Source organism: Microcaecilia unicolor, chromosome 6 (assembly GCF_901765095.1).
Source record: "Microcaecilia unicolor chromosome 6, aMicUni1.1, whole genome shotgun sequence".
Lineage (NCBI taxonomy): Eukaryota > Metazoa > Chordata > Amphibia > Gymnophiona > Siphonopidae > Microcaecilia > Microcaecilia unicolor.
Window position 1 is genome coordinate 84,709,670 of NC_044036.1, and position 13,165 is coordinate 84,722,834.

At 40.2% G+C, this 13,165-nt stretch overlaps 1 protein-coding gene across 4 annotated transcripts in view; it reads right to left on the reverse strand.

Moving 5' to 3' along the window:
• The window catches only part of RABGAP1L (RAB GTPase activating protein 1 like), an 803,631-nt gene that overhangs the window by 645,593 nt on the left and 144,873 nt on the right, over positions 1–13,165 (reverse strand). For all 4 annotated transcript variants that reach the window (XM_030206422.1, XM_030206421.1, XM_030206423.1 and 1 more), the window contains one exon: positions 12,389–12,499. In XM_030206422.1, coding sequence (XP_030062282.1) covers positions 12,389–12,499 — 111 coding nt within the window. The remainder of the gene's footprint in view (positions 1–12,388; positions 12,500–13,165) is intronic.

Below are 13,165 nucleotides of genomic sequence, written 5' to 3' on the forward strand. Positions count from 1 at the left end.
GGAAAGGAAGCCCTGGAAACGGAGTTAAGGGAACAGATAGAGAGCAGCAGAATCAGAGACTGGGACCAATATGGATAGAAAAACAAAGTCACCAGACAACAAAGGTAGAAAAAAATCATTTTATTTTCATTTTAGTGTTTGAAATATGTCCAATTTGAGAATTTACATCTGCTGTCTTATTTTGCACTGGGTATGCTGGAGCTGTAACAGCTTACAGAAATTATTTATAGTGAAAAAAATCACGTTATTTTTTTCTCCTATACTAGTATAATATTTTCAATGATGTCTATTTAAATGTGCCATGGCTGGTATAAGGGGTGTGGCTAATGTGGGTGTGGCGCCATATGTGGTGACCCCGCCCATGAGTACCGGCACCTTTTTTCCTACAAAAAAAGCACTGAATAAAGCACACAATCCCTCCCACCTCTCCAAGAGTTGCTTATACCGAACTTTGAAACCAACTGAACAGCTGATGAAACTGCCGTGTCCTGGAAGAGCCAAGCATGCTCAGAACTTCACACTAAGTTCTGAGCTGTGGGAGAGCAATTCTGTTACAGTGCCTGCAGATGACATCACTCACTCATATGCCTTATCAATCTTACTGTCTATGGAAAACATCTGGTACACATGAGCAACACTGTCAAACATTCCCTCTAGTCTGCCCAGTGAGATGATTAAGGATGTAAATGCTGCTACATGCAGGCTACTCCCCCCCCCCCCCCCCCCCACTATATCTTCTGAGAATCAAAAAAGACATTCCACTGCTGTTTTGAGTTGACTCGCTCCATGTTTCATCTCCATCCTCTAGTCATTAAGGGATCCTCTGTGTTTATCCCATACCTTTCTGAGTGCTATCACTGTTGTTTCCACCAACTCCCCTGGGACTGCATTCCAGGAACCCTTTACCCTTTCCATAAAAAAAAAACTTTTCCCTTATGTTGCTCTAGAACCTAACTCCCCGCAGCTTCATATTATGTCCTTTGGTAGCTTCCTTTCCTTTGAAAAATGTTTGTTTCTTCTGCATTAATATTTTTAAAGTATTTAAATAGATATGCTAATATGCAATAGAACAATGTACATAATTTTATACATAGGATACAGGATTGATATCCAACCAGAACCATTTCATGCCTTTCAAATGACTACAGCCAATCACTCCTTATTTTTTCCATTTTACCATACAATTTAGTACTAAAATAAAGTCCTTCACTGATATAATGACTTGCTATTGAATGTAGACCAAAACAACAAAAACAAGATTTTAAAAGGTCAATATCACTTTTTTACCATTGCTAATATCATCAAAAAAGCAAATGACTTATACATTTCTGTATGTATTCTTCCTGTTCCTACCATCATCATAATTTCTAATAGTAATATGATAATGACATGAGTCAAGTGCAATGCTGATCCTTGCCTTTACACTATGCAGTCACCTTGAATCAACAGAGCAAATACGATGATCTGGCGGTCTTAGCATTCACAGGCTTGACCCTATCAAATCCAAAAAAATAGATAAACCTGAATAATTATTGCTGACCCTGACACACAGATTACTGTTAAAGAATACAGCCCCTGCATGCAATCAACTTTTGTCCACCAAAACAATTCAGTGTTATTTAATGACTTTTCATCTAACAAAATATTCCTGGTATTCAAGCCTATCTTAAGCAGCAATGTGTATTCAAAAAATTAGGCAGACTGTGGACGTGATTAACAGAACGTTTGCCTGGAATAGAACCTGCCTGATCAGGGTTAATCAAGTTGGTCAAGTACTCCTCTAATTTAATCATAAAGGTTTTAGCAAATGGTTTATACATCCGTATCCAGCAGAGAGATAGGCTTCTTGACGCTATCATCTTACAAATTTTCATTGTCTTAGGTGTCAAGGGCAACTGGATGCATCAAGTTATTTAAGCAATCCTACTTTAAAAAATGAAATACAAGGAAATCTTTCAATTAAACCACCATAGGTCCATACATTTTGGGGGCTTGTGGCCAGATGATCTAATTGTACAAATTTCACATACACTGTGCATAGCCAGTAAATAATTTAGTACATTAGCCAGGTACTCATTTATGACAGGCAGCTTTAGGTGCTAGATTTATTGCAGTTTCGAAACAAAAGAGCTATCTGATGGTTAATGAGCATAACAAATCTTCCACTAAATTAAAGTGGTTGTATTTGCTATGTTTGGCACCTGTAGCTTTTCAAAAGTACAATATTATATTCCAGGGATTAATTTGTGCCACATGTTCGCTGCCTGGTTGGGTCCAAATTGCAAAAATACATGAAACACTTAAATTGTGAGCCTTTTCCTTTATGATTCTTTTTAATAGGGCTTTTTAATAAGGCATTTAAGCTGTTCACAAATTATTCATACATTTAACAAACAGCAACAGCTAAGAAAAAGAAGAAATGTAGCCTTAGTTGTAGTTGTTAATTTCCTTTCCTTGAGTCCTGCTAGGCTAGTCAAGATGTGTGGCTTTAGGCCACTCTGAAAGCAGATGGACACAGAGGACCACAACTTTTCTACAGTACTGTCACTATAATAAAGAAATACTGCAGACAAGGCGCTTGCCTGTATCCTAATGTAACACAGCGGAGAAATCAAAATACAGCTCTGAAAAATGAGCCATATGAAAGTCCCCACTATCAAGCACTCCCCTCAGGAACTTAGGGTAGGGGAATATGCCCAGAGTAATGAAAACAAAGATTTCCAGGTTCTCTCTACTCATACAACCCCCCCCCCCCCCCCAAAAAAAAAAAAACCCCACCTATATTTGCATACAATTACCAAAGACTTCCTGGAAGAATTCTGACTGGTCTAGTATAATTTAAACAAGGGAAATTAAGAGGTATGACTAAATTTCTTATCTTCCTGCTAGATCAGACCAGATATGTGGGAAATAACCAAGCCCTTTCAACTAGTGTTGGAACAAATCTATGTCACTTCAAGAAGCGCCTCGAGACCTTTCTTTTTGGAAAAGCTTACGCTCCAAACCCGCCTGGCATCTCTTACTTCTGAATTACAACTGTTGTAGTCATAGGAGCCACCTTTTTTACATTATTGGGGGTGCTAACCCCAGTGGAAATAACCCCTCCCTTGACACATACAAGGAATTTTATCAATATTGGGGGTGCTCAAGCACCCACAGAATTGGCTCCTATGGTTGTAGTGACATACTGCTCATCGCTACTCTTTCCCCTTTTCCCTCCTTAACTATTACCCTCTCTCTCTTACGCTCTTATGACATTGTATGTTAGTTTGCTGAATTGTTGTATGCTTTTGTAGACTGTTGTACGCCACATTTGGCCTGCCCATGGGTGGAAATATTGTGGGATATAAAAATAAATAAATAAATAATGCCTTCTCTAAGTTCAATGTCCCTCTTGGCTTGCAGTTCAATGGTGTAAGGTTTGCCAAACAAATGCAGGTTGGGGGAAGGGTGCCTCAGTAGATGTGGCAAGAGATTTGGGGCAGGGTGTGGGGAGAATCCAATAAAATAGCAGCTCTAATAAAAATAGTCCTTGAGTCCAAATCCAGCCATAGTGTTCAATAAGAGTACACAAGGCTTAAGAAAGCTAAGGAATTTCAATTGAAAAAAAAAAAAGTAAAACTATGAACAGCTCTCAGTCTGCATTCTACTATTTCTCTACCAGTTGAGCCAAAAAGGTGGTCCTCTCTGTATCAACATGAGCTATCATCATTAATCAAGATCTGAAAAACGTTGTGAGAAGAAAAAAACATGATGAAGGAGCTACAAAAGGCCAGAAGTCTTTTCAGATCTTAGGATTTTCATTTGCAATAAATAAGGTTAAAAAAAACAGACAAATATGTGCAAACAGATATAATAAGTAAAGACAATACTCACATGCCAAGTACATCAACAACAGTAATGGCAGGAGAAAAAACAGATTCAATTGTCATTTGAAAATGAGATACAAAGTCCAGCTGATGAAGGACAAACTGTTTTCACTGAATATAAGCATTAACACTAACACATTTAATGCAGGAACTCTCAAAGAATTTCCCACTAACCAGGAAATAGAAGCCTCACCCCCAAATTTCTCAATTCCCTAGAGATTTGGAAAATCAGCAGCTCCCAACATCACTCCTAAAAATCAAGCTACAAAATTGGTAAATTATACCAAAGGACTGATTAGAGTCCAGCAAAACAGGCATTCTACTGTTTTCCTTATCACCTTTTCTCAGTTCTCAGTCAAAATGTTCGTCCCATATTGTCATCAATTTCTGGCTACCACAAAAACCTCAAATCTAAAAAAACTATAAAAGAAAGTTCCAGAACATCAGGAAAGATCAGACCACAAAAAAAATACTATGTCATGTGGTGTATGCTAGAATCTGGTGTGAAAACTGGTCAAATCATCAAGCATCATTTGCATAAAGGTATAGAGTGTGTAGCATATTTGTGGTGATAGATACTTTGGAGACTTCTTGATGTTACATTTTTCTTAGCAGCGAAAGGGGCTCATTTTCAAAAGAGAAAAATATACAAAAAGTGGCATAAATATGCACTGGATGTTTTTCTACAAAAATGTCCAAATTGGTGTTTTCGAAACCAATTTTGGGATATTTTTCTATGAAGTCCATCAGAAGTGTGTTCATATCACAAGGTGGCATATCAGGGGTGTGTTAAGAGTGGGATCGAGGAGTTCCTAACACTTGGACATTTTTCTGCCACAGTGGAAAACAAAAACATCCAGGGCTATATGTTGGATGATTTGGTCTAGACCTGTTTTATTAATGAATAAACCACAAAAAAGTGCCCTAAATGACCAGATGACTACTAGAGGGAATCAGGGATGACCTTACCTTACTCCCCCAGTGGTCACTCTCTCTCTCCCACCCCCCAAAAATGTGATAAAAAACTTTAGTTATAAGTTTTGAAAGGTTTGATTCTTATTTTTCTTGCTGCTCTGGTGCGGGGATAACTTAGTGAAGGCCCTGGATCTCCTATGAGAGTATTGAGATTTTAGTTAAGCTTGGAGAGGCCCAAAATGTAACTTACGACTTCTGATATTACATATTGTTCTGGCTGTAAAGATACTTTTGTTTGACCTGCTGGAAGACTGTATCATTTGTTAATAAAGACTTCATACAAATAAAAAAAAACAAAAATTTTAGTTATCAGTCTCTATGCCAGCTTCAGATGTTATAGTTATACTCAGGTCCATTAGAGCAGCATGCAGGTCCCTAGAATAGTCTAGTGGTGGGTGCAGTGCACTGCAGACAGGTGGCCCAGGCCCATACCTCCCCCTACCTGTTACACTTGTGATAGAAACTGTGAGCCCTCCAAAATTCACTAGAAACCCTGTGTACCCACATATAGGTGCCCCCTTCACCCACAAGGGCTATTGTAGTGGTGTACAGTTTGGAGTTGTGGGTTCTGGGTGGGTTTTGGGGGGTTCACCAGATAAGACAAAGGAGCAGTGGTGACATGTGTACCTGGGAGAATTTATTTGGAATCCACTGCAGTGCCCTCTAGGGTGCCCCACTGCTTTCCTGGGATGTCTGTATGACCAGTCTACTAAAAATGCTGTCTCCTCCTACATCCCAATGGCTTGATTTTGTACATTTTGCACTTGGACTTTTTTTTTTCTGAAAATGGACCAAAAAGATAAACGCACAGAGCACAAAAAAAATCTAGAAAATGCTCCTCAAAGATTCTTTTCTATTCTGTGTGGAAAAACTGGCTGTGTCAAGTGTTTGTATGAGACAACGTTATCCTTAATAAAATATTTGCAAAAAAATAAAAAAAGATTCCTTTCTAGAGCATCACCTCAAGCAAGTGAATCACAACAAGAAGCTCATTCTCAGATACAAGTTCACTACCTATCAGCTGACATAGAGAATTAGTTCAAAGCGTGCTGTGCTGATCGTGTTATAAAAAAAAAATTTAATTGGAGACTCAGCAAAATATTGTTCTATCATTGTTGATACCACTCCCAATTCCACTCTTACAGAACAAACTACAGTAGTTTCATCTTAAGATATGTTCTTTTGAAGGAGGAAATCGGATTATATAAAATTGAAGTGAGATTAACATAGTAGCATAGAAAAAGTAACGTAGTAAAAAGAAATGAGGGAATTCAGAAAGTCACCCTCAGAAAAAACACGATGGTAGAGAGAAAGGTCTGGTTGATATAGAAAACCATCCAACCTCACTTAGCACATGGAAAGCAATGAGCAAAAATGCTCCTAGTCTAAGTAAAAAGGTTCAAGATCTGCAAGCCCTAATGTTTGAGGAAAACTTAGATATTGTTGCTAATATAGAGACACAAGCAAACAAAAGCCCGTTTCTCCAAAAATGAAATGGGCCCTAGGAAGGCTCTCATGTAAGCGATGTCTCGTCTCTCCCCTGCCCTCCCCTCCATGTCCAGTGATTCTCCCCTGCCCTCCCATCCCATCCATGTCCAACAATTCTCCCCTCCATGTCCAGCGATTCTCCCCTCCCCTCAATGTCCAGCAATTCTCCCTTCCCCTCCATGTCCAGTGACTCGCCCCACCCCCACCTGCCCCCCTTTTAAGTACCCGAGTTACAGTTCAACCCCAGCCCTCACCTGCCCGCCCTCTTCTCCCACAACAGCCCTCCTTTCCTTCCATTTTACCTGAAGCAGCGTCGTCAGTGAAAGCAGCAGGCTCAGCTTGGCTCCAGCCTTCCCTTTCCTTCTCTCTCATTGCCCCGCCCTCCTCTGACGTAACTTCCGCTTTCCACGAGGGTGGGACACTGAGAGGTAAGGGAAGGCTGGACGCGAGCCGATTACGTATACGTCATTTGCATACAGTTAAGAATCCACCATCCAGCCATCCAGGGACACAAATTGACGAATTATTATATAGGAGATGAATGGGATGTGACCATACCAGGCCATAATCTTTTTAGGATGGATATGGATGGCCAAAGAGGTGGAGGAGTGGTGCTGTATGTGAAATCAGAGCAGCTGAAATGCAGGGAACCTGGGGAAAGGAAGAATCTATATGGATTGTCCTGGAAAGAGAAGATGGAACCTGTATCCACATAGGTGTCATCCACAGACCTCCAGCACAAGTGGAGAAGCTGGACAAGGATCTGATAGAAAATATTCAAAAGCTTGGTATGAAAAGGAAAGTGCTATTGTTAGGAGATTTCAACTTACCTGATGTGGATTGGAACGTCCCATCAGTAGAATAGGAAAAGAATAGAGAGATTGTGGATGCCTGTCAAAGTGCCTTGCCCCAACAAATGGTAACAGAATCCACAAGGGAAGGATTGATGCTGGATCTAGTGCTCACAAATGGAGGAAGTGTTTCCAGTGTCCATGTGGGTGTCCACCTAGGTAATAGTGATCATCACACAATATGGTTTGATATGAGCAAAAGCAGAGTGAGGACATACAAAATTCAAAGTACTAGATTTCAGATGTACAGATTTTGGTAAAATGGGAGAATAAATGAAGAAGGAACTGATGGCATGGGGAGGCGTGGGTGAAGTGGAAGCATAGTTGTCCATGCTGAAAACTGCTATAAATATGGCAACTGATCTTTATGCAAGGAAAGTAAACGGAAACAAAAGAAAGAGGAAGCCTGTATGGTTCTCCAAACAAGCGGCTTAAAAATAAGCACAAAAGAGGCGTCGTTCGAGAAATACAGAAGAACGCAACAAGAGGATCACAGACAAGATTATCCGATTAAACTCAAAGAAGTGAAGAGGGAAATACGGCTAGCGAAAGCGCAGGTGGAAGAAAAAGAGGTGCCAAGACCTTTTTCAGATATATTAGGGAAAGGAGAAAAGATAGGAATGGAATTGGTAAACTGAACGATGCTGAGAATGGCTATGTGGATAGTGCTGAGGATAAAGCGATCGTGCTAAACAAATACTTCTCCTCGGTGTTCACGGAAGAAAATCCTGGAGAAGGAATGCAGTTGTCTGTGAGGGAGTATCTGGGAATGGAGAGGATATTGTACTATTCATGGAAGAAAGCATTTATAAAAGGCTTGAGAAACTGAAAGTGGACAAAGAAATGGGGCTGGATGGGATACATCCTAGGATATTGACGGAGCTCAAAGAAGTCCTGGTGGGACCTCTTAAGGATTTATTTAATAGATCTTTAGAGACGGGAGAAGTTCCTTGAGACTGGAGACAAGCTGATGTGGCTCCTCTTCACAAAAGTGGAGACAAGGAAGAAGTGGGAAACTACAAGTTCCTGCTCTGCAGATAAGTCGAGAATTTATTTGACTTGTTTATATTGCCTTTCTTTTTTCTTTTTTTTTGCAGGAGCAGATGGTGACAAACTGACTTCCAGCCTAGGAGAAAACTTTCAAAGTTTCTTTATTGAATAGCACCAGAAGGATGACCCAACCCAATATGCAATCTTGATCATGGCTGCATGTTGTGGGCTTTTATATGAGAGATTGCACATTGTATATTGAGTGCAAGCTGATATCCTGAAGTCATCATCCATCTATTGCATCAGGTTAAACATTGTTGAAAGAACACAGAGTGCTTCTTGTGACACCTGAAGCAGGTAGCTGTGTCCACCGAAACACGGACCTGTGTCGGGTCATCCTTCTGGTACTATTCAATAAAGAAACTTTGAATGTTTTCTCCCAGGCTGGAAGTCAGTTTGTTGCCCTCTGCTCCTGCGTAGTTCCCCTTTGGCATTCCATGGAGGGTTTGTCCTACTTCTTCTTTGGTTTTTTTTTTTTTACATTTTTTTCCTCCATTTCCTCATGACGTTTTTCCTTGTCTACTCCCTCATTAGGTGGTAGACTATGATTAATGAATTCTTCTTTAAGAATTTCTCCTAATGATGTTCATTAGCATCTGTGATATTCCTAGATTTCTTTTTCAAAGTTGTCTTTGAATTATATTTTATAAATGCAAATTTTTAGAAAAATCTTCTTCCCAGTGTGCGGTGGCCACCAAAAAAGCAAACAGGACGCTTGGAATTATTAGGAACGGGATGGACAATAAAACCAAGAATATAATAAAGCCCCTGTATCGCTCCTTGGTGTGACGTAACACCTTGAGTACTGCATTCAATTCTGGTCGCTGTATCTCAAAAAAAATATTAGAAAAGGAATTAGAAAAGGTTCAAAGAAAAGTGACCAATCTGATAAAGGGATGGAACTCCTCTCATAAGAGGACAGGCTAAAGAGGTTAGGGATCTTCAGCTTGGAAAAGAGACGACTGAGGGGGGATATGATTGAGGTCTATAAAATCCTGATTGGTGTAGAACAGGTAAAAGTGAACTGATTTTTTATTCTTTCAAAAAGTACAAAGAGTAGAGGACACTCATTCAAGTTACATGGAAATAGTTTTAAAACAAATAGGAAGAAATATCTTTTTACTCAACAAATAGTTAAGCTCTGGAACTCACTGCCATAGGATGTGGTAATAGCGGTTAGCATATGTGGTTTTAAAAAAGGTTTGGACAAGTTCCTGGAGGAAAAGTCCATAGTCTGCTATTGAGATAGACATGGGGGAAGCCACTGCTTGCCCTGGGGTCGGTAGCATGGAATGTTGCTTCTATTTGGATTTCTGCAAGGTGCATGTGACTTGGATTGACCACTGTTGGAAGCAAGATACTGAACTAGATGTACCATTGGTCTGACACAGTATGGCTATTATTATGTCTATGATATGTGAATATCAGAATAAAATAAATACATTTATCTCCTAAAGCTGTTCTCAAAGACTCCCAAGCCTATCAGAATCTCCAAAAAAAAAAAAAACCAATATGCATGGAATACTTTTATATACAACAAAGGCAATGCATGCAAATATACCTCCTACATATTCACTGTCAATATCCTTAAAAAAACTACTGGCACGAAGTCTCAGAAGACAGATATGGAAACTACTGGCAATTCTACTCTCATATTTTTTAATGCTGATGTTCTTATATTTAATCCATACTTTGTAATGCATCCATTCTGGAACTGGCATATATTTATTCTCATGTAAAAACAAAATAAAATATATCATCATTTTTAATAAAATAAAAACTGGTTTTCATAAACAGTACTTTGTCATTTGCTGAAAGGCTTTGTGAACGTAAAGGTCAACAAGCAAAATGTTGATGATACAAAAAACAATACATTAGTCCAATGAATAGGCAGGCACTGATCTTTATTTCTATGTATCCAAGTACACTGGAACAGCAACCACACTACTTTATTTTATGCTTTTGGAAAGTGCACAACAATTTGCTTGGCAAAAGCATTGCCTTTTGGAATGTGTTAAAAAATTAGCATCTTTTATTTTTTAGCTCCATCTGACCCATTGAGCAGGTCTCTTTCACAACCGTTTCTACTGGCATCTGTCCTTTCCTAAAGTTTATTAAAAACAGAACCATTAATCTTGCATAATTTTACAAGTCTCTTTTGCCAATACAAAATTAAGTTTAAAAAAACACATTTAGTACAAAATTACGTTTAAAAAAAGATTTAGTATAAGATTTAATGCAAGTGATGTCTACCTTCAGGTGGATCAAATCTCCTAGCTCAGGGGTAGGCAACTCCGGTCCTCGAGAGTCGCAGGCAGGTCAGGTTTTCAGGATATCCACAATGAATATGCAGGAGATAGTTTTGCATACCATGGAGGCAGTGCTTGCTAATCTATCTCCTGCACGTTCATTGTGGATATCCTGAAAACCTGACCTGCCTGCGGCTCTTGAGGACCGGAGTTGCCTACTCCTGCCCTAGCCCCATTGTTTCAGATGACCAATATGAAAATTACAGCATTGCATCTTAAACTCATCTTAATCTATAAGGGCCCCTTTTTACCAAGCTGGAGCAAAAGGGGGCCTGCGTGGGGTGTCGGCGCATGTTTTAGACACGCGCAGGTCTCTTTTTACTGCAACAGGTAAAAGGTAGGTCTTACTTTTCTTCAGGAAATGGCCATGCGGCAAGTGAAGCACTTGGCGCATGGCCATTTCGGGTGCGGAGCCCTTACTGCCACCCACTGAGGTGGCGGTAAGGGCTCCCACACTAATCTGGCGGTAACTGGGCAGCACATAGCACTGCCCGATTACTACTGGGTACACACCGGCGCTACAAATATAAAAATATTTTTGTGGCGCCGGATATGTTGGCATGCTGGGGGTGGGAACTACTGCCGGACAGCTGCAGTAGTTCGGTGGTATTTCCTTTTTAGCGAACAGTAAGCCCACGCTGGGCTTACTGCCGCTTTGCAAAAGGGCCCCTAAGAGTTTACAGTTAAAAGATTCAGCACACTTACATTAAATTATTGTAGTTTGAAGTTTAAGGGGCCCTTTTACCAAGGCTTTACGCACGCCCAACGTGCGCCCAAATGGAGTTACCACCCAGCTACCGCGTGGCTAGTGCGGTAATTTCATTTTTAGCTTGCGTCCGATATACGTGGCCAAAACATAATTTTTTATTTTCGGACGTGTGTATTGGATGCACGCCAAGTGGCATTTGACGCGTGTAGTTCATTACCACCTGGTTACCACGTGAAACTTTACCGCTAGGTCAATGGTGGGCGGAAAGGACGCAGAGCCAAAATGGATGTGCGGGAATTTTGATTTTGCCACACGTTCATTTTCGGCAAAAAACTTTAAAAGGGCTTTTTTAAAGGGAGCACTGAAAAAAGGATAGGCGCCCGCCCAAAACCCGCGCCTACACTACTACAAGCCATTTTTCAGCGCACCTTAGTAAAAGGCCCCCTAAGTGCTTAGAAAATGAGCCCCTATGTCTTTTAGGTAATTATGCCACATATATCCCTTAACATCAAAGGAAAGTCAAACACTAATCCCCTTGTTTACGAAGTCACACTGGTGGCTGCCATACCTCAATGCCGACACAGCCCATTTAAAGTGAATGGACTGTGTTGGCATTAGCGCACAGCAGCCATTAGCACAGCTTAGTAAATGGGGGGGGGGGGGGAGGAGGGAGGAAGTTATCCATATGGAATACTGTTACGACTTATTTTACTGTTAACTCAGTTGTTAGTAACTAGGTCTCATTGCATAAAATGGGACTTATGCTAAAATACTGTAGCATGAGATATCATGAGTAAATGGTAAAATAACCCATCTTAACAGTAGCCACATTGATAACTTCCTCCCTTAGGGGCCCTTTTACTAAGCTGCAGTAAAAGTGCAGGCTAGTGGCGGCAGACATTTTTGCTGCAGGCCAGGGCCCCTTTTACCACAGCAGGTAAAAGGGCCGAAAAAAGAAATGGTTGTGTGATCAAGTTCGCACTTGCCAGGCGGCCATTTCGGGGGAGAGCACTTAAGGTGAACACTGGGGGTAGAAATACCGCCGGCAGCAGTTCCGGGTTGCCACACGGCAACCTTTGTAAAAGGGCCCCTAAGAGAGAGAGAATTGAGATAGACCGAAAGGAAAACAATGCTTACCGTTCAATGACTAATTCTTTGTTTGAAACCTGCTGGATTGTGATCACCACTTTCTTCTCAATCCCTTGTTTCATTTTGAAATAGAATTTCTCTCTGTCCTTTGGCACAGGGCTATAAAATATAAGACAAATCAACATCAACTTCAGGATACTGTATAATGTCCAATTTTCGATGCAAAAGGTGCTGTCTTATGAAACACGCTCCCTTTAGAGGTCTGTCATATTACCTGTTATTCAGCTTAGAAAACAGCTTAAAGTCTACTTATTTATGAAAGCCTTTTGTTAATGGTTTGCTGTTTAATTATTTTGACTTGTTTATTCCATACTGTGTATATTTTTATTATTGTGTATACTTTATTTTAACCCACCTAGAATGTTAGGATAGTGTAGGCTACAATTTTTTTAAATACATAAATTTAAAAAACATAAGGGCTGGTATTATCAATATAAGTATATTGTAATTCATACAGTGATTCTTCAACCTCTGTCAGAACAGTGGAGGTAATATATAGTAAATCAGATTGGAATTCTCTTGACCAGCACAATATAATCACCGGGTTTGCAGCACATAGACCAGTGATTTCAAAACCTGGTCCTGGAGGCACCCTAGCCAGTCAGGTTTTCAGGATACCCATAATGAATATTCATGAGGCAGATTTACATGCAGTGGCGGCAGTGCATGCAAATCTCTCTCATGAATATTCATTATGGGTATCCTGAAAACCTGACTGGCTGGGGCGCCTCCAGGACCAGGTTTTGGAACCACTGACACAGACCC